The sequence below is a fragment of the Mesitornis unicolor genome, unplaced genomic scaffold (assembly GCF_000695765.1).
Source record: "Mesitornis unicolor isolate BGI_N332 unplaced genomic scaffold, ASM69576v1 scaffold1557, whole genome shotgun sequence".
In the NCBI taxonomy this organism is placed as follows: Eukaryota; Metazoa; Chordata; class Aves; order Mesitornithiformes; family Mesitornithidae; genus Mesitornis; species Mesitornis unicolor.
The window spans coordinates 305,331-327,608 of NW_010198284.1; the positions used below are offsets into that span (position 1 = coordinate 305,331).

The following is a 22,278-nucleotide window of genomic DNA, read 5'->3' on the forward strand; positions in this document are numbered from 1 at the left end:
TAATTAATTTAATTATTTTCTTTAAATAGTTAGGAAAAATTAAATAATTAAGAACCTTTTTTAGTTAATTTATCATATGTTTACTATTGCAGTTGATTGTTCTCATTCTTTGGAAGTCTCTGTTTTACAGGTTCATTTCTCCATAGATTAACAACTCCTGCCCTGTTTCCTTGGATTTCCTTTTTGATTTAATTTTGTTATGAGGTTTATTTTCTCCTGATTCCATTCCCTTTTCATGGACAGTGTACTTCAGTCAGGTCAGCGCCCTGCCCCAGTGTGCTGGTGCAGACAAATCTGTGTATCATTAATAGGGTTTCTGCTGGCGCAGCAGACCGGCGCGGTGCAAAAGGTTGCACTTGAGGGTGGTAGCACCGTGCTGCTAATTGCTTGCCCTGCATCTTCTTTGCACTACAGACCAGCGTGGTACTCACCTACTGCTGCAAGAGTCTCTTTTGACGTGCACCTCGAGTACCTGCTGTAACCACATTTTAGGCAGAAATCGGTGTGCTCCTGCGTATCTGATCCCTTCCACCTCATCCCTGTCTTGTGCTGCAGCGCTGGGTCCTTGTGTATGCAGCTGCCTTGGAGCACGTCACGCAAAAGCAGGGAAGGACAAGCTGCTGCCTACCCCTCGGTCAGGTGCAAGGCAAAGTGTCTCAGGACTAAACCTGACCAATTTTGAGGGGGAATCAGGTACAAAAAGTTGTGGTACCTGTACCTGACACAGGTCTCATGCTTCCTCTCGCAGTTGCTCTGTTTCACAGGGTTCAGTTTTCACCTGTGAGTAGCATGTGTCTGTGCCTGAATGTAGTGGGCGGATTGCCAGTAGATCTATTGATAAATGATAAGTAACTGCATGTACTTGTTTAGAGATTATAAAGGTCCCAAACCAAAAGAGCAAGAGGGATTCAGTGTGAAAGTTTAAGTACAGTTTGGGTTCACAGCTGCCACTAAAGCTGGAAGAGCTGAGTACTTGTAAGGGAGTTTGATGATTTATTACATTTACACCTGCAGGGAATTCCTCTCTGCACTGCCTACCTGTCAGTCTAGATGTTTGACCCACAGAAGTACTGATTTTCATTTCAGTCTTGACAGTACTTTGGGCCATGAGTGCCTGCAGCTCATCCCTGAGATTGTGGTGGAAATAGCCTCCAGAAGCTATGAATGGGAAGCTGCTTTTCCAGTCTGATTTTGGGCATCCCTCAGGCACATATCGGGATGTTCTACCTGCCCTGTTGGCTTGTTCCTTCCTATGCCATCCAGTCCAAGCAACCCTCGCCAGGATTTTGGAAAGGGTGACTTGGCTAACATGGCAAATATGTGTCCATCTGGCATGAAATCTTCCTTTCTCCCCTTGTTAACACAGCACACGCTGCTGAGTGTGATCACACGTGTTGCATCAGGAGCACTGTGTAAATACGGACACGGGTGTACTTTTTAAACACAAATCACCCTCCGCGTGTGCGTGTGTGCAGTGCAAACACAGAACTCGTGGGGCAGATCCTTGGCAGACGCCAGCCCAGCACAGCCTCTGATGCTGCGAGGCCAATCGGCAGCCACTGAGGATTCAGGCCGCAGCTGTAGAAATGGTATTCATGAAACAGATGAAATATTTGGGCTCAAACACAGCGCAGTAAAGCACACAGTCCATGCCTTTCAGTAAAACAGGGTCTGTTGCTGTGATGCCATGGAAACTCAAATGCTACAAAGAAAGCCATACAGGAATGAATCCAAACGCTGGCTGTGTGTTCGTCTCAGGAAACAGGCAGGCAGCGGGGGGCAAAACCCACCTTGCCCAGAGCCCCTCGTCAGGAGTGCCCCGTGTGCCGCTTTGCTCATGAGGTTATTTCACAGGGCTCATCAAACAAGTGTGGGGTTCCTCGGTGTCCCTCACACCTTAAGAAACAACCCTGCCTGTTTGAAGCGCAGTGAAAGGTAAGAGCAGGGAAGATAAATCGTCCATCTCCTAGCTACATTCTGCCTGTGGATGGAAGTTAGATCAACACAAATATTTGTGTGTACTGCACGCTTCGCAACCTGCAAATGCCTGCTGGCAAAGTGCAGGCAAAGGTAAAGGAAAAATGCGTGCTTCTCTTTAAAGCAATTACCCTTATATATTAATAATGTCATTTATAAGCACTCTGAGAAGTTAACAGCGTACACTAAAGCAAAGCAGAAAAATTGCAGACGTTTAGTGAAAGGAGAAGAGGGAAAATGTTGTAAGTATGCCTCTTAGCACTTTTCTATGTATTAAAGCCTGTGTTGTCTCTGCGTATGAGCCTCGTAGTCTATTTGTTATCCTTTGGGAGCACAGCCCTGGCTGAACTCTGAGATTGAATCCGACAGCCCAAAGAGCACTGCTGTGTGTTATGGATCAGAGTCTCTTCGCAGGCACCCCCGTTGAGTCGCGCCAGTGCAAGGCAGCTGAGCCTGGCACTGCATCGCTTCCCTTGCTGTGGTGCTGTTGGCGTGGCACAAAAGCAAGTGTGAGTTTTCTCATTGCGGTAGAACTCATATGTCTGCATTTCAGGGCTTGTTTGAAGTTTTGAGGGTCTAATGTTGAGAAGGGGTATATATGCTTGTGTATATAGATACAAGTAGTTTTCTTCCCTCCCTGTTGGTGGCATCACTTTTGCCTTGCCTGCAGTTGGGTTCACTGTGGGCCCAAGTGAACTCAGTGCAGTATTTTGCCAGTAGCACAGGCATCATTGACAGTTTTCGGGCTTCACTGATAGCAGCTGGGAAACTTGTGGCTGAGCTGGGTGTCCTTACAACTACAGTAGCAAGTGGTCCATGAGGGACTGGCCCTTCCAGCTCTTTCCCAGTGCTTGGGCAGAGGGGAAGGAAACACCTTCTCTTCCCCAAGAGCTTGAAAGAGTCCAGGGCAGAGCCACGAAGATGATGGAGGGAGTGGAGCATCTCCTGATGAGGAGCGGCTGAGGGAGCTGGGGCTCTTTAGCTTGGAGCAGAGGAGACTGAGGGGTGCCCTCATTCATGGGGATCAATTTGTAAAGGGCGAGTGTCAGGAGGAAGGAGCCAGGCTCTGCTGGGTGATGTCCAGTGCCAGGACAAGGGGCAATGGGAGCAAGCTGGAGCATAGGAGGTTCAAGCTGAAGATGAGGACAAACTTTGTCAGTGTGAGGGTGGCAGAGCATGGCCCAGGCTGCCCAGAGAGGTTGTGGAGTCTCCTCTGGAGACATTCAAAACCCGCCTGGATGCATTCCTGTGCAACCTAGTCTAGGTGATCCTGCTCTGGCAGGGGTTGGACTGGATGAGCTTTCCACGTCCCTTCCAACTCCTAATATTCTGTGATTCTGTGTGAGCTTGGCCACCAACCTGTTTGCCCTTCTGGGGAAGAAAGGCATAAAACCTCCATGTTGACCTCTCAGTTTCTCCCCTTCTCAGTGTGCGGGAAGAAATTCCCCACCTACCATCCACTTTGCTCCTCCTTTGTAAGGGAGAAACACTGCTGCTTCCTGCAACTCCTCCCATGCACGCCCAGAGCAGGGAGGAAAAGGAGAACTGAGAAGCCCCTGTCACCTTACAGCCAGGAGCTGCCACCCAGGACAAGACAAGACCCTTGTCCCTGTCTTTTAGCTACCCCTGAGCCAGTGGCATCCTGATGTTGTTTCCTCCTTTCAGGTATGAATTACCTTAGAGGATCCCTGCCCATCTCACCATGAGGGATTCAGGACTTCACTGGCACGTTGCTTTTCTCTGCTGAAAATTGTCGGGGTTTCATCGCACAACACCTATCCCACAGCATTAAGGACAGGAACAGCAGTTTTGCATTGCTGAGGCATGCAGCAGGAGGGAGAGAGTGGGATTTTCCAAAAGAGGGCATAGCACAGCTAGAAATAACTGCCTTTAAAGTGGTGACATTTTTATGCATGGAAGAGCTAACTTGGAACATTTTTAGAGGATTTTATAAATCCCTCTGAGCCCGGTGCCACTGGATTCATCATGTGAGGCACCTGTTTTACAGGGAGAAGGTGTACAAGCAATAACCGAATATACGGTTGGTGCACTCTCTCAAACTTTCCCTAAATAGCTCTTTTTATAACCTCAGGTAGCATATGCATGATGAAACCTGGGAAGTTTGGCTGGTTTTGCATTTCTGTCTTTGAAAGAGAAATGTAGGCCGCTTTAAAAAAAAGGAAAAAAGCTGTAATAGTCTCTTCCGTGCCCTTTCCACATTCATGGGTGTCTTAATGTCAGTGGTTAATTTTTTGCAAAACAATAAGCCCCCTTTTTGTCTTTCAGCCCTCTGAAATGGAGCTGCCAGGAGCTTTTGGACTGAGCTTTATCAAGCTTCAGTTAGGAAAGCCTCGTAGAGGTTACGTAGCCAAATACAACATACAAATCAAATTACGGGAGAGATGAATGCGGAGTTGTTAAATTAATTTTGTTTGTTCCAGCCCATTGGAATGTTTTTAACATGAAGAAAATAATTCTCTGCTCTATGGCCGGCCTGGCCAGCGCTTAGGACTGAATTAGCATGCTGCATTTGTCTGCGAGTGGCAAACAGGTTTTCTCCAGGCTTGAGTGAGCCCTGGAAGAGAAGACGAGCCAAGATGCTGGCTTGCCCCTTGCCTTCCCCGGCGGGCCGATCTGCAGAGAGAAGCCTGTGTCGAGCTCCCAGACAGCCCCACACATGGCCAGCAGCTGGAAACGTCGGCCGGCCGGGTCAGAGGGCTTCCTCCAGATGCCCCCGCGCAGCCCTCCCTCCTCTGCAGGTCTTTTTCCATCAGACAGGAGCCAGTGTGGTTGCCAGGTTCCCAGCTCAGGTCATCGCTGACAGGAGGGCGAGGGGTTTATTTTCCGCTCCGAGAAGGCTGAGGTGTGCTGTTCCTGCTGCTGCGAACGCACTTGCTGTTGAGTGCCTCCGAGCTGGAGCCCTGTGGCCCCAGCGAGGCTTTTCTGCCTCCAGGACTCCTGGCGGGGGTGGTTTGCTAGCCAGGATGTCCTGGCTTTGGTGTCCTGCTACGCCTGTGCAGGGCCACTTCAGGTACCTGCTCGGTATTGTGCTACACCACAGAAAGACATCCTGAAAACCTCCTCATATTTTTATTATCCCTTAGGACCTGAATTTAAAAGAGAGCATTAGTAATATTTTCGCTAAAAATAGCTGAGATCTGCTATTTCGGTGTGAGATGATGCCTGTTGTTGGTTTCAGTTCTTTTTTTTTTTCTCAAGCAATCATGAATTCTCAGGCTTTATTTTTGCTTATTTAGCCTGGTTTAAAAAAAAGCTGGTGTTTCTCTGTAGTGTGTCCTGATTCAGTTCAGAGGAAGATGCAAACTTCTCCCTCCCTGTGCCAACCTCCTCTTGCATTTCTATTTGTCCTTCAGCTGCACATTTTGCAAAACCAGTAGAGGTTCTTTCAAATGTAAAAAAAAAAAAAAGTGAGAAGCCTGTGATTCTTTTAATCTTCTTTCAAAAATCCAAGGCACACAGAGTATTGAAAAGAAAATTAGATCTCTGGAAAATGCCAGTTGTTTTATAGATGGTCAAATCATTATACTCTTTTTTTCCTTGCCTTTCAGACATTTGCTACGTTATTATGTATCGTTTTAATTAAATCATCAAATTGAATTATTGGATCAAATGCTTTTTTATTCCGTTGTGTCCTGAGCAGGTTTGGTTAAATTAATAAAACCATATGTTTCATTTTATAAAAAAAGATATTTGCCCATTCATAAGCTGTTTCAAAAAAAAAAAAAAGTGGCTGAACAGAAAAGGTTGGTTATTACTTAATTACATCAGGTGCCGCTATGTGCCTTGGAGTAATTGGAATAAAGTCATACTAAGTCAGGAAAACTTTGTCATATTTACTGTGAAATAGCAGTTTTGTAAATTCAGTCTCCTTTTAGCATGCTGTGAATGCAGTTCGTCCCAGTCAGAGCTTGTCTCTGAAGTCACTGGAGTCACTCGGCTGCTTAAAAGTGCTGGGGTCCTTCTTGGGTCAGGGTACCGGGAGGGAGAGTCTCCTAAATGTGACCCTGGGAGTCTCCTGTTTACCTTTGGGAAGTGCCTGCTTCTTTCCCCTGAGTGACATGAGCTTTTATGAATGGCATCAAAGCTGGCAGCAAAGGGTGGTATGGGATGGAGGACTTGATAGTCCCTTCTCCCTGGGGTGCCCCTTCTCCCCAGGGTGGCTTGGGGTCCTTGTCTGAAGAACAGCTGGCGAGCCATGGATCAGAGCGGTGTTGCAGTTAAGGCAAATCTGTCTGTCTCTGTGAAGGTTACCTGGTTGAATTCTAAAACAATTTGACGCATGATTACTTTAAATATATAAATCTCTGCATGTCCACCTGGAGGAGGAGGACTGAATAGGACTTCTAGGTCTGGGTAGTCCTTCACCCTGGACTCCCATCTCTGATAGGACTCAATTAGGTGGAGCAGTAAAGGCTGGCCTGGCATTTTGAAGTGTAATTCTGTGATGACAAAGGGCTTCAAAGGGGGCAGTTATGATTTATTGGTGCAGTTATCAATAAACAGTGTGATGTCAGTGAGAATGGATCCGAGTATCTCAGCAGAAAGAGGTGAGCATGGAGAGGCAAACCAAGGATCATGAAGCTCTGTAAACAGTGACAACAGTGACTACTTTCAGCTGTGCCCTCTCAGCCAGGTCCTGGCCACCTTTGTGCTGTGCTCTGTGGGCTCCCTGCAGAGACCAGAAGGGAGCAGGAGGGAAGGGGCCTGCAGGCAGCAGACCAAGGTGTTGCTTCTGGCTTTTTGACATTGCCAACAAAATGCCATTTTGGTCCCTTCTACTCAGTGTAAATAGCAACTCTTACTCGTTTGGTCAACAATTTGAGGTATTGCAGGGTTTGTTTGCTTTTCTGGATCATCCTTCTGAGTTGAGCAGAAGGATCTGCTGCAAAACTGCGAGATTCTCACTGCTCATGGCAGGAGCAAGCACCAAAGATCCTCCCTGCCCAAGCCTATTTCTGCAATGTATGTTCTCTTGTTCAGACTAGCAACAAAATTATAACTGCATAAATGTGTTTGACAGGTATTTTTCTATTGTACTGGTATTATTGGTGCTTACAGCATTTAATCATTTTTATTTAGGAGCTGTAGGTATTTCAGTAATGTGACAGCAGAGCTGCATGGCGAACCTGCAAGTCCAGGCAAGGAATAGACATTTCTCCCCTTCAGTGCTGCCAGGACTCTTCAGAATTAAAATAATGGCCAAATATACACACAATCACATACCTGCAGAGCGCAAATGAGCTGAATGTGTTGGCTTTAAATGGAAAAGTCGTATTGGGAAAAATAATTCTCCAGTGGGGTGGGATGGGATGAGCTGGGTAGGTAGCACTTTGGCTTTCCCTGGCAGAAGAGACCACCACCTTTGCCACAGCACATGTGTTTAGGTATCATTGCAAATGATTTTTCTTAGTTTAGAGTTTATATTGGGAAAGATAATCTGAGGATCTGTCCTGAATTGTGTATTTTAAACTCGATTTTTAAAGCTTGTAAAAAATTTAAGCTCTTTATGGTTGGGAAGTGCACGATGTGCTTTTTCGATAGCATATGAGTGCCATCTAGTGTTCTTCATTTGTACCCTGACCTTCACAATTCAGTGGCTTGCAAAGTGTTTTTGCTGCGAGTGGGCTGTGCACTCCCCACTCCTCCTGAAGGGTACGGGCTGAGTTTGGGTTTGGACTTCCCTGGAGAATTTGAGATTTGGTTGCTGCAGTAAGCACAAGCCGTGATTTTGCCCGCTGGTTAAGCTGCTCCTATGCTGATGTCCCCACCAACTTAAGCTTGAGTGAGAAGTAACTTGTGCCTCCCCACTGCAGGCAGGGTTGGGAAGGCTTTCGGAGGCTGGCTGAAGGGTTCCCCTGCCTGTTTTGAGAAGGAGATGGCCAAGGGCCATCAAGTGCCACTCGTTCTTGTGCTGGTGATACATTACTGACAAACAGCTGAGAATCCATGAAGGAAAACACACAGGAAGAGGAGTATAAAGTAACTTCTGCTCCTGTGCAAAAATGTGCTAGGTTAAGAGGAAAATCCTTACTGAGGCAATGGCGTCACATTTGCAGAGGTTCCAGCTCTTTCCAGGGCCTGCAGAGCATGCTGGAGTATTTTCCCATTTCATACGGCAGGAGACTGTGGGCCAGGGAAGCTGGGGCTCCGGTTGGTTGGACTCCTTAATGTTCCAGTGCAGAGCTCTTAAGTGACTAAGTTAAAGTGTACGTGCAAATGTCAGGACTGAAAATAAGTCGAGAACTAAGCAACCTGCCTGCAGAGAATGGATTCTCTCACTCCCTTTACTCTGGAGAGCCGAAAGCAGCTGCAGGTGGTATTAAATCCCATTGGTTTCAGTGGATTGCAATCTAAGCTATTACTGTAGGCAAGGGCATTAAAGAAAAAACCTGGCTCTTAGAGCAAGGCACAGTTCTTTGTGTTTGTTTTCTCTCAGTTATTAAGGAGAGCATCATATTTTTCCCTTCTGTTTTTCTAGCTTGCAGCACTCCCCCAGTCAACATGAAAGTGCAGCCTGTGAACAGGACAGCGTTGCTTGTAACCTGGAACCAGCCAGAAACCATCTACCACCCTCCAATCATGAACTACATGATCTCATATAGCTGGACGAAAAACGAAGACGAAAAGGAGAAGACTTTCACCAAGGACAGTGACAAGGACCTGGTAAAACCACAGCATCAACCCCAGACATATGTATCAAGCTATCTTTATATTGTTATTTCATCAGTAGGAGGAAGTAGAGGAGGAAAGCAGTTGTTACCTTATAGACAGGGTAGAGTTTGACTCGCCATGAATTGCTATTAAAATGTTCAGTATTAGTTGAACAGTGCCTAACAGACTACCCAAAACACCCTGGAGTGGGAATTTATAGTTTATGCGAGTGCATAAAGGGCTAAATCTGCAGACACTTTTTCACTGTCACTGAGAAGCAGCTGGCTCGGGAAATAGAAAGGCTCTGAATACCTTTTGGCTTGTGTTCAGCTCACAGATTTTCACATTAAAAGCCCGATTCCCCCAAAATCTGTTCCTGGGCTCAGGCTTTTCACTGCACATAGCCCCTCTGCAGTCCTGGGAGCAGTTTCTGGCAGCGAGTGCTGCCAGCAGTACGAGCTGCATGGTCAGGGCTAGAAGTTTATTGCAGAGTGGCCCTGTGCAAGCACTGCCTGTGTCTGGCGGTGGAAGAGAAAGAGGGAAGAGCAAGACTTTCCAGAACAGATGGAAACACCTTTCTATCTCCTCCTTTTAGGATTTGATCTGCTTGTCATTCTTGTCTAAGTGGAAGCAAGTATTGTACTGGTCTTTAACGTTCTCTGCATATAAAATCAAAGTGACATATTCAGGTTTGAAAGGCCTCCGTTTATTGTTAATCAAAGAAAGCCTCTAGAATAATGAAATCGGTAATTGTATATGCACATGAAAAATGCAGCAGCACGGAGTGTTATTCCTAATGACTGTTATCGTATTTTTTTTTTCAAATACACAGTCCTCTGGGCCCATTCAATCAGTTATACAATAATACTTCTCTTATTCCCTTAGATGAAGATTCCTTTACTTCATTTCCATTTATATTTTCAATTTCCCCACTAGACATTGTTATCTGGGTCACGTTAGGGAGCGATGTGCCTCACGAAATCAGAAAGGAATCTATTGAAAGGCACCCAAGGTTATGATGTATTGTAACCTCTCTCTTGTCATAACTTCACACTCTTAAGGGAGTTTTTTTTTAATCAGGTATGAGGAGGAGAGCCTTAATCAGCAAAAATGAGGTGGGCACAGTGACAGCATCCTGTTTTATGTAAAAGAAATAATTAAGAGTGCAGGGGATGTGATGGAGTGATAGCTTGGAAATAAATTGCAATGAGACCCTGTGCTGTGCAGCAGAGCTTGGAGGTTAAGAAAGCAATGACAGCTTAGTCTATTTTAGGAGCAAAAGAAGAAGGAAACTCTTTTTCACAGGAAAGTGCAATTTGCTTTCAGTGCTCTGGCAGCTGGGCTGTCCCGTTTTGAGACATTGCTAGACAGTGCTTTGCTAAAGAGATCACTGGGATTTTAAGTGACCCACATAGGGTCTTGCTGTCTGCTGCAAGATGTGGACTGATGTGATCACGGACTAAGGCAACACAAAGGAGTAGCTGGGAAGCCGCAAGGCAGCATCTCTTGTACAAAAGCGTTCAGGGAAGTCCCAGTCCAGGGTGCCAAACCATCATATTACATAGGCCACCAGCATCAAATTGCCACAGCTGCTTTGTTGCAAAATTTGAACATATGGTGACTTTTCTGGGCTTATCCCAGGTTGGAGACTTGGATCTCCACCTATAAAAATCTCATTTTAATGCCTGTAAGGCCAAATGATTTGGGGTTTCGGTTTTTCTGAGGAGAGCAGAGGCTTTCAGGTATGAAGGCTGCCCTGAGAGTAGAGGTGGGACGTGTTCATTTCCTTCTTGTGGGCAGAGTCAGCAGAGTCTGGGTGCATCATTTTTATCCCAGGAAAGTCCTTTGACCTTGGCCTTGCCCTCTGCCAGGGGACCAGTGAATATTTCTGTTTAGAAATAAGTTTGTCTTATGTGGCAGAAATGTCCTGTGTTAGCGCAATGCTTTATGTATTTCAAACTGATCGTGGACAGTACTGTGGGGGTAAAAAACTGAATAATATCTATTTTTTTTAAACAGAAGGCCATCATTAGCCATGTCTCACCTGACATCCTTTATCTGTTCAGAGTTCAAGCAGTTTGCCGAAATGAAATGCGTAGTGACTTTAGCCAGACTATGCTCTTTCAAGGTAAAAAAACACATACATATTTTTACATTGTGACTCTTTGTGTGTTTAACGTTTTCTTTGCAGAGTGCACTGGGAATGATTTCAGAATGCATGTAGGCAATGCTAATTTCAGATTGCGGCCAGTGACTTTATCGGAGTCCTATTTCTAGTGGTGGGGGTTTGCCTGCACCTCTCTGCTGACAGGGTTTGTCGGGTTTTAGGAGAATTCAGAGCTATTCTAGTTTGCGAGAACAAATTCATCAGAGGCTGCTTAGGCATCAGAGGCACAGCTATAGCAGAATGTGAGTCTGAGCGGTGTCTGTTTGATGTGAAGAGGAAAGGAGATCAGTCCTACCTTGACAACCACATGTGGAGATGTTCAGGTTTTACTATGCACACAACCTCAGTGATTTCCAAAACATACATATTTAAATGAAAGCTAAAGAACTGGATGCTAAGCTGTCCTTTGTCATGGATTTCCTTTAAAGTTTATTGGAGAAATCTGGTAAAGCTGAGATTCGGTAGAAGAACTTGATGCTTTTGAATTTCTTAAGTGCTGAAGTTTCGCTCCTTCCTAGGAATTTGTTACTACTTTCTTGTATTAAGTAGGGCAGACTTCACCTCTGCTGAGAGCACTGTTTCCCACTCCAGTTTACAGATACATAAGCCTCAGAATGGGTAATGGAATAACAAAACAAGCGAAGAGTTAAAAATTTAAATCCTTAAGGTAAAGAGTTAAGCCACTTGGGTCTGATGCTGTGTATGGTACAAAATGAGAAGCATTTTTAAGTGTGATTTTTGGAATATGTGGCGGTTGTAGCCCTACTCTGTGAGCACTTAGCATCTGAAGGATGTCAAGCTGTGGACACAACTTAGTCCTGTTCCATATCTCATATGTAGCTCTCAGTATCTCAGCATAGTATCTTGGACTTCACTTTAAGTACCAAGCAGAAGTCAGAAACCTGTATGTTACTGATTATGACCTCTTTAGATGGATAATAAGAGTGGAAAAATTCTTTGAAATTTGACCATGATACCTATTTAATTACAGTTAAGAGTAAATCATTATTCACAGTTTTGCTGACTATGGTTTAGGTATTCTAGCCCAAGGTTCAAAACAGCGGAAGTGATAGATGCAGATGCTGCATTTCCTTCCATGTCCCCCCAAAAACAAAAACGAGCTGTTCTAATCTTTGTCTGTACCCAAGATCTAACCTAGAAAAAGAACCCACTTGAGCTTTCAAAACATTCTTTAGAGGTTGATTATAGTTGTAGTTGAGATAAATAGCAATAAATAATGAAAATACTATCATAAGGGCAGAAAAAACTGTTATCGTCAGCTGTGGAAGTCAGGACATCTCAGGTTAGAAAGAGCTTGTGTTTCGTGACAGTGCACTTAAACCAGCATTGCCAGGTCTGGGTAATTCAAGACAAACGAATCTGTCTTTAGACTTAATTACAAAGTAAGGTGAGTAAATACCAGGAGATCTAAGTTGCTTTTACTCCACACTGAGACCTGCACACATACTTTGCAGTGCAATGTTCAGCAGTTTTTTAGCAATTTGAGCGACGCCTCCCATCCCCGGCCACTGACACGCTCTTGTTCTTTATTCCTCAGCTAACACTACTCGTATTTTCGAGGGGACCAGAATTGTGAAAACAGGAGTGGTAAGTGATGGGCATCCGTCCCTGCGAGCGCGGGCGGGCAGCGGTCCTGCGGGGTGGCGGTCCCACCAGGTGGCAGCACGGTGTTGTACATCAGCGGCAGCACGGGCTGCCCCGGGACGAGCCTGGTCCTCTCCTCACAACCTCCAATACTGGAGGGGTTTGGGTTTTCTGCCTTCATGCTCTGAGAGGCTTTGACCACTGGGGAATCAAGTGTTAAAAAAGTCTCCGAAATATGTCTTGAACTCACTTAGAGGGGATTTGTAATTTAGTGATGACTGTAGAAAGAAATTTAATCTCTTCTATGAACCGTATGACCACAGGTATATGCATCAGAAATAAGGCTTCACACACAGCATCGCTGCTTTTTTGGTGCTTTTAGGATATCAGCTCTTGTGTGAATGAACCTTAACAAGCTCCTTGTTTTAATTTTAATTCAGGTGAGACTGTAACGAGTCACTGAAGCTGGCTTTTGTATTCCAGAATCAGAAATGTTGATACATTTACAGTAAAACTGGAATACTCTGTTTCAGTTTTGAAAGAACCTTATTAGGTTATTTAATATAAGCTATCCGTAACCTGAATTTCTTGGCATTTGGTATACTGAATTGTTCAGTCAAATTTATGGACTGAATTCATACTATTGAATTTGCTCTAAGTACTTTGCTCTGGTGTTATTCTGTTCCAGTTTGATATACTCCCTAGTAAGCAACTAACACATACAAAGCTTGAGTTTGAATGATTAATGTTTGTTTAATGATGTATAGAGGTATTCCAGACATATAAAATCTGCTGTCAGATTTTAATACTCAGTCCAGCTTTGAGACTGCATGCCAGTGAAAAGCAAATCTCACAGTGCTTTAGGGATTCACACTGATAAGTATCCGAAAGTTTAGATGCTTATTTAAAGTTTTGGCTTGAAATCTCTAAAGCACAGGTTTTCTTCTGAGATCTCAGGTTCTCTGTGATTGCAGCTGGTCAAAAATAACGTGACGAAGCAGCCTTTCTTGGCTTGCTGCAGCATTTCAACTACACAGCCTGACTGAAACCGGGAATTGCAGAGAGATGCAGAAATACTGTTAAGTTATAAATTTCAGTTCCAAAAATAAACATTTTACAGTTTTGTTCAAGATTCAGTAACACCTATTTAACCCTTGTTTGTCCTTGTCTGATGCATACCTTTCCAGCTAATGCTCCCCTTGCTGGTGAATTCAGTACCATGAGACATTTTTCAGTAAGTCAGAGAGGGAGCATGGCCAGGTTGTCCAGGCAGAACTGCTGACCCCGGCTCTTCCACAGAATTACTCCTTGTTCTTAGTGAATTGACTTCAGTGTCTTTTTCCACATGTAATTCAGGAAGAAGAATGACTTGTCTAGTTCTTTAAATATATACTAAGGTTTTTTATTTCCAGTAGAGCATTCACATGTGCAAAGAGAATGCAAAGTCCACGGTTCATTCTCTGCCTCCTCTCGGCTCCTTGAGAGAAGTGGGCAGTGCCAGCCCTGGCTCTGGGTCACTGGTGGTGGGCAGGGCCCTGTGGATGGTGAAAACTGAGTCTATACATGGGTGCCACAGCCTGGTGGTCCTGGTAGAGGTTGTGGTGACTTGCTGAAGGGCTTCTGATGCCCTCCAAGTCCTTCATAAGTGCCCAGCTGGCCATGCTGCAGGTCTTTTCTAACAGAAGCGACGCCTCACTGCAGCACCAGTCCTTAGAAGAATAGTGGGTAAATAAAGGAAATAAAAATAGTAGTGTCTGAGGCCCTCACAATGTGTGCGGGAAGAGCCAGAGTTCCTTGTCAGAGCAGACCCACCAGCCACGGATGCTCACGTTGGCAGCACAGCCCTTATTTTGGGACAGCCCTTATGTAACACTGTATTTTTAAACTTCTGTGTTCTGAGGATTAAAGCACTGTGAGTAATGCAGCTAAACTCATTAAACTCCTTTAGATCCTCCTCACCCCTGAGAGGAAACGTTACTCACAAGTCGCCAGTGACATGAGTGGAGAAGGTCCTGCTGTACAATACAGATGAGGATAAAGAGGTTTTTGATGATAATTATTGTTTGGAAATGGCAAACACAGGGAGGTTTCCTGGTTTGTCATGTAGGCCTGTGGCATGTCCCATTCCTGACTTGGCCTTGCTTCCAGCTGGTATAAATCTCTCATTTTAATAGAATAGCAACCAGAAGAGCATGTGTGTGAAACGGGAGGGAAAAGCAAAAGAAAAAATGATCCCAGATAGTGTATCAGGGCCCCTGCTGATGCTCTCTGCTGTGTTTTCTTCCCTTCTGCTACTGGTGACCTCCTCAAGCCCACGGCCTCTCCTGCCTCCTCAGCTGACATGGCTCCTATCAGCTCCGGCTCCTCCACCTGGACCTCCTCAGGGCTCCCCTTCTCCTTCGTATCTATGGCCACAGGGATGGGACCTTCCTCCAGTGGCAGCCAGGCCACTGTGGCCTCGGTGGTGACCAGCACCTTGCTAGCAGGGCTGGGCTTCAGCGGCGGTGGCATCTCCTCCTTCCCCAGCAGCGTGTGGCCCACCCGGCTCCCTGCAGCGGCTGGCCCCAGCAGGCCGGTGGTGGCCTCCACGGAGGCGGCTGCTGCTGCCTCCCCAGGACCTGAGCGGGACTCAGCACTGACAAAGGATGGCGAGGGAGCCGAGGAGGGGGAGAAGGATGAAAAGAGTGAAAGTGAGGACGGAGAGCGGGAGCACGAGGAAGAGGAGGAAAAGGATGCAGAGAAGAAGGAGAAAAACAGGGCGACGGTGGCTGCGGAGGCACGCAATAGCACGGAGCCCAGTGTGGCCACAGCTTCCCCCAACCGGACTGCCGAGGAGGAAGGAAATAAAACCATATCGGGTGAAGAGCCAAACCAAAACGTTGCCCCCACGGCTGGAGGTCCTGAGGAGGAGAGCTTTGCCGAAGCAGACACTCAGCCCCAGCCGCTCCCTTCCACCCAAGTGCCGCCAGCGTTCACCAACGAACTTTACCTGGGAAAGATCCCAAGAAGACCAGAGACAACAAGAAGACCTCCTCCAAAGGAGGACAGGTTTCCAGAGGAATACCCCTCAGATAACAAATTCATCACCATTAACCCAGGTGAGTGACCTCTGGGGAAACTGTTTTAACCAGCGTAAGACTGTTATAAAATGACGCAATCCAAATTCCTTACTGATTTCCAGTAGGTACAACATTTCTGCGGTGCCTGGCTTCATCCGATGGACAGGTCGTCACAGGACCCAACCCACAAATTGGCATTGAGGGGAGTTGCGGGGGAAAGATCATCCTTTTATTTTGCTGGGACAGATTCATGGTCCTTGTAACTTACTAGAAGAGAAAATTTGGAAAAAAGTTAACCCCCAGCATGCTGCATTAAGAGTTTTGATTTTAAAAGAAATGAGAGGGAAATGCAGTGAATTATAGCTGTGAAATTAATTTGGAAGAGAGGTTGCTGTGCCTAGCTGGTGTTTCGTGGGAAGGCTGCTATATGTGCTGTAAGGTAATTTAGTTTATCTGCAGGATTCAACCTGATTGGGCTTTGAGATATTCTTCCAAACACAGGATCATCACTGGTTTATTTCTCACCACAAAACCTACTTGTTCTGATCTTCCAAGACAAGACACTTTTTGGACTGGGATTGCCTTCTTTTTTTTCCTGTGGGGGAGAAAAAAGTCTTAGCCAGGCAGAGTTCACGTATTTTCTATGTTTATCCTGGTGAGAATTACCAGTTCTGTACACGCAAACTCTGGATGTATGTACCAACTCCACAGTACGTACACAGCAAATACGACCTTTTGGAAGCATACCCAGGTGATTTGCCCTGTGTGGTCAGGATTTGCTGCACGGGCCTATGTAAACAGGTATCTCATGAGTCCAGTGCGTGTACACACATTTCTGCTCGCCACTGGTGAGGAAAACAGATCTTACAACTCCAGGGAGCAAATGGAGTACACGCATGTGGATTTATTTGCAGAGTAAGGACTGAGATTTAGATACGGCAATTAGTTTATCTGAATCATTATGTGTATTACCACAGCATTTATAAGATAGTGCATTTTTTTTTATTTCAGTGGTTTTTTTACTGTTATTGTTTATTTTGCTAATCTGTAGACTGTTTTGTAATTTTGTTTTTCCATCAAAGCTGCTCTAGAGTTAGAATACTGTGGAAAAAAAACCCTACATATTTATTTTCCCCTACATTTATAAACAAAAAAATGCAGACATTATGCACTCAGTTATAGTTCAGAACTAATTTAGAAAACAAAGCTAAATCCAGTCTTTAATAACATTTGTTACGGAAGTGCTGACCTGACTCTAATGCTGTGAATCGTAACGGTTCTGTAAGAGAGCAGATTAACAATGCAGAAGCCAAGAAACCTGCATCAGGTTGTGCTGATTTTTTTAAAATACACTGCTGTTTTTATTACTCCTCAGCTGGAAATCTTCTTCAAAGTCCAGTGCTCCCACTGAATATGGTTTGAGATGCCTGTCAGGCAGCTTTCAATGTGCCACTTGCCCTAATCACGTTTTTATCAGGAAGGAGGGAACTTGACCTAGCCATGCTTTGCAATGGTGGGAGTAAGCATTCGGCACCATTTAGGTTCAAACCCCAGCGATCTAATCAAAGCTGCCTTTGAATAGTTGTATTTCCTTCTTCCTCCCTTCTGCTTTCCCATTTCTCATGTGCCAGCTTCTTGGATGGCCCAAGTACTATGTCCCTTTTTTAAGACATATAAAAGGCCTCCTAGCTTATTCCCAGCATAATAAATTGGAGAAAAGATGAGTAGTTGGTCTTGTTTCTTGGCGCATGATAAAGGAATTGTTATTAAATTGGTTTTTATTCCACGGTGAAGTTAAGATGAAAAAGATGAAAATCAATGAGATGGGGAAATATTGTTAATTTTGCTAAGAAGTACGTACTGGTTATTGTGAATTGTATCCCCTTAGCCCGTAGTGATTTCTGTCTCTTTTTAGCATGCAGAGAACTGTCACTGAAAGTGGTTTAATGCAGCTTTGCCTCCTGCTAGACAGCCTCTTTTAAGAGCTCTGCTCGCTTGAAGGCTTGAACTGACCCTTCCTGAAGACTGCATGCAAAGACGATCAGTCTTGAAATGACTCTGCAAATTAGGTTTTCCATGCTTATATATGGAGGGAGGATAACTTACTAAGATCATTGTGTCTTACAAAAATGGCTTCCATGTGTAGGAAATGACATCTGAAATAACCAGCACGTTAGCTGACAGAAAAGAAAACTGAGAGAGTTGCCTGTTTAATCCAAATTAACCTTAGTTAAGTCTTAGTTAAACCTCTGGTGACAGACCCAGGACAAGAAGGAATTGTACCATATCTGTAGCTTCCCAGATCAGCCTCTCCCAAGCCCTTCAGTGTCTTGAAGAGGACACTCAGCGTCAAAAGGGCTGGGAATGGCTGTTCGGAGATGAAGAAGGGCCTATTTGTGCCAGTTTCCTTGAGGTAGAGGTTCATTCCCTGTCCTTGACCTCCAGGTGGAAGAAGTTAGGTTGGTCACAAACCTGGTGACTCCCTGACCAGACATTGGAAAGGGATGGTGCTTTTCAGCTCGGAGAACATTGGGAGACCTTTCTTACTGGCTTTGGGACAGAGGCTTTCAGTCTGAATCTCATTGTACCAGATGTGAGGGCCTTGTCTTTCAAAGTCACTTCAGGCAAGTCCTTTTCTTTGTGTCATGTCACCAGGCTTCTGCAGTGGATAGCTGAGGTCTGCCTAACCCAGAATTTGCCCACATGTTGTACTAGATGTGTCTGAGTAAGGCCTGACTGGCCTGTTGGGAGTGCTACCCCTGTGAAAAGGCTTTTGGGAACGCAGAAGGAGGTTTCCTCCAGGCTGGATCTAGGTTACCAAAAACACATGCCAGCAAAACCCATAGCTAGTGAATTGGCCCATCAATCAAACACTAGCACGAAGCCTAAGGTTAGTTACTTCAGCTTAACTGTTTTCCACAGTAGGAGGGAAATTTGCAGTTTATACAGACAGACCTGACCTAGCCCATACATGGAGTTGAGTTCAGTGAAACTCTAGATGTAAGCAAGGCCTCATCCTATGAAAAAGGTCCTTAAAGATTTTCTATAACAAGGTAAACCTGAAATCAAGACAACAACCAGTGAAGCCAAGAGGACATTCCCAGAAGTGTCTAACAGCATTCCTGAGCATCAGGGCACTTAAAAGAGGGTGGAGGCCACTTCCAAAATGAGCAGAAAAAACCCCTGCAGCTTACTGTGTCCCAAGGAGGGCAGAAACTTTTTTGGATGCATCTTTTCTCCAGGAAAGCAGTTTTTTAAAAGCTGTCAAGATTGTAAAAATGCTTTTGTGAGTAGAAAATTTAATCATTTTAAAGAGTAGAAAATTGTTTCATAACAATGTACACTTGTAAAATTAATTGTATAGCATCAAATTAGCAGTTGTAAGGAGATAACTGAATGGGGAAGTACTCATGAGTGTGGATGATTAGAGGAGAACAGGGAACACATGAGAAATTACAGGGAAAGTGCGAGGCCAATTAGTACAGCAAGGCTCATTTTCTTTTAGTGCTTATTTCACACGCGCATACACACGCACACCTCTCCTGAGGCCGTGTCATTATTTTCCAAATGGCATTGGCCTCTTCTTGTCTGGTGGTATCGGCCAATACTAATGATTTTCTTCTATCACTGAACGCTTGCTTGCATTCTCCTCTCTCATTTTCCTGATCATCCTTTTCTGTGTTTTGGTGCCCGCATTAGACTAATTGTACCTTTGATCTGCAACTGTTACACACGCAGCTGCTCGGCATTGTCCGCGACTCTGAAATCTGAAAATTACAAAAACAGCAATTAGAATGATGCTCTACCAAAAAAAAAATTTAAAAAAGGGAAAAAAAGAAAAAGAAAACCAGCATGATTCAGTTCAGTCAGGCTAGAGCAGATATCATCCCACAGAATTTTGGTTTGTTGTGCCAGGCAGCTAAACAGATCCTTTGTATTTGACAGGAGATAAGAAACAGGCTGTTCTGAGCAAAGAAACAGGTGTCCACTTGGGGCTTTTGCCCGAGTCATGAGCTGGGACTGGAAACAGAGATGGGGGCTTGGCCCTTGGTTCAGACTTCAGCCAGGTCCTCCTGTCCCTCCGTGCTCACCGCTGCTGCCAGCTTCCTCCCATGAGAGGGCTTTGTGGAGAGATCACGATCTGCAGGGTTACATTTCAAAGCCTGGTGTATGTTTCTAGTAGAGACTGAATTTGGGGTCTTAGAGCAGTCTTTGCCAGGTCTGAGGTTACAAAAGCCTTTTGGGGATAACCTCATTAAGATAATTAAACATCTATGTAGTTCTTTCTTTCTCCATACGTGGCAAGGATTATTAAGGATTATTTTCGTGTGGCACTTGAGCCATTTTGCATGGCAACTTACAGGAGCAAACGGCAGAATGGCTTGAAAATAAAAAGATTGAATTACTTGATGTTTGCAAACAGTATGAATTTCAGATATCTGACATCAGGATTAAATATGATTGGCATTTGTTTACAGAACAGTGAAAAGCCATGCTTAGTTGTGCACAGCCTCTGAATATGAGTACTGCGGGAATGTTTTTAAAGAAATAGGGAGAAAATAGCTGCACTATGACATGAGCTTGTATCAAAGGTAATACCTTTTTTAAAAAAACATACATTTTTACGTTTTCATGGTTGAATAAAATGGCTGATACTGTTTTCCAGCATTCATTAATACCTTTGTACAAGTCTGTAAATGCATTTACTCAAAGGAAGGACGAGCAGGTGACTTAAGTGACCAGATGATCTGAGGCAGTTCAGCCACAGGGGTTTTTTAGGGCTGCAGAACACGTGTGCTGTCGTTGTTAATGGTACCTGTAAGGGTACAACAAACAGAACTTTGTCCTGGCAGTTTGTGCAATGGGTGATAAAGGTAGATAGGTGATATACTACAGCTACGGTTGCTTATTATAGCAAGCAGTGTTACTTAAGGAAAACAAACATGTTTCTATTCTCAGGAGCCAATTACCAAGAATACGTGGAAAAGCAATGCATTTCCCCAGTTGTGGAGTGCCTCTTTTGTGCCTTGAGCTTTGTGCAAGGGTTGCACCCCCAAAGCCTCCCTCGCTGCCCGATGCCCTCCAGTACTCCCTGTGCCAGGGCCTCCTCCACACAGGGCCTGATGGAGCTGCTGAGTGGGTGGTTCACAGGAGTTACGGGTTTTTCCAGAAGCAGGAGTGGATTTAGCAGTGCTGGAGTTTGTGTTATGTGGGACCTCCTGAAACAGATATGCTGTAATAATTTTTATTCCTTCCTACTGGGATGAATTCCAAGCCAGTAAAAGGCAAACTGAATTAATTCAACGAAGGCATATGCCACTGGAAACTGTTTACATTTCTTAGCAAAAATGGAGTTTCCTGGTCCATGTTTTAAGTTGTGGGTTTTTTCCCCCCCAGCGTAGAGCGTATGGTGAGCACTGTTACAAGGATATACTGTTGACACTAGCAAGGCTCAACATTCTTGGAAAAGAGTGAAATGCTGACTATTTTTTATTTTATAATATTTTGTTACACAGGAGAACAGGAAGCTGTAACGGCCCAGCTCTGTCTTTTTTTGTGTGTGCATTTTCTTCTACTCGTTTTCCAAGTTACCCAGTGTGCTGCTGCCTTTTCTTAGGCTCTTCTGCCATGACACTCAAGACAGGCGCCAGCACTCCAGCTGTGCTGCTGCACTTCTGGCCCCAGCTGTCATTCTAGTACCGTTTTCATTGGCACTGGTTTGTTTAAGCTCTCTCGACATTTTACTTAAGTAGTGGAAAACACCTAAGACTTTTCCTTCAAAGCCAGCGCAGGAACAGTCTTTTTTTCTGAAGCACATCGTTGCTTGGGCATTCCCAACTGGAATTTCAGGGCCAGCCATCAGCATGCGGGAATGGCATTTGCTATTCTGGCACTGAGCATACTGAACGCTTTCTTATCCTCACATCTGTGCTATAGGGAGTTGGCAGGATCAGATGAGTGTGTTCTCCACAGTAGACTGAGTAAGAGGAGCATCATAAGCATTGCAGAATTTAATAGTGTGCACTGGGACTCCAGCCCATGCTGCGCTGACAATGGAATTTCATTTTCTTCCCGTGCAAACAGAAACATATGTTTTTGTGTTGAAATATGTGGAGGTGAAACTAAACAGAATGGTGTCCTTGGAGAGAAATAAAGCAGCACCCTAATGGATGTAAGGTGGTGGGACTATTTGGCTCTCCTCTGAAGTTTTGTTACATCGCATGGTTTTTTGCTTTGTCCCTTTTACCATTCCGATTGATAACACTTACAGGCTTAATATTTTCATGCTGTTAAATGTTTTGAAATGCACTGATAAAAACTGATGCCTGAGGGCTTACGATTTTTGCAAGTTTGGCAAATAAAGAGAATAAGCCTTTGCTCTAATTTTGGGGTTGTTCTTTTCCTTATTCTTTGTTGGTCGAGGAAATCAAAGACCTGTCCTCAAACCGGTATGTTGTATGTTATTAGTATGCCGCAAAGATGAAAGCTTACCACGTGCTTGAGGTACAACGTTGTGTGCCTGTTTGCAAAGTGGCACTGTTGGTAGCCTGGGTAGCCTTTCGTGGTGAAGCTGAAGACAACTGGCTCCTCATCTCTCTTCTGATCGGTTCTACACTCAGTGCACGTCCACTTCCCCCAGACATCCCTCTGATTAGCACCTCATTTAGGCTGCTTGCTGAAGGGCATTACCTCCATCAGCCCAGTTCTTAAAACTAGAAAGAGTTCTTGCTCATCTTGCAGCAGCCTGCAGCCTTGCTCTGTTTTCAGCAGTCAGGCAAAAGCATTTACAATTAACCT

At 44.7% G+C, this 22,278-nt stretch overlaps 1 protein-coding gene across 1 annotated transcript in view; it reads left to right on the plus strand.

Annotated features, from left to right (window-relative positions):
- LOC104544270 (receptor-type tyrosine-protein phosphatase gamma-like) overlaps positions 1-22,278 on the plus strand; it is a gene marked incomplete at both ends in the record, with an annotated part of 268,982 nt that overhangs the window by 218,853 nt on the left and 27,851 nt on the right. Inside the window, 4 exons of the mRNA XM_010189091.1 lie at positions 8,477-8,661; positions 10,669-10,777; positions 12,375-12,424; positions 14,733-15,519. Of these exons, the coding sequence (XP_010187393.1) occupies positions 8,477-8,661; positions 10,669-10,777; positions 12,375-12,424; positions 14,733-15,519 (1,131 nt within the window). The remainder of the gene's footprint in view (positions 1-8,476; positions 8,662-10,668; positions 10,778-12,374; positions 12,425-14,732; positions 15,520-22,278) is intronic.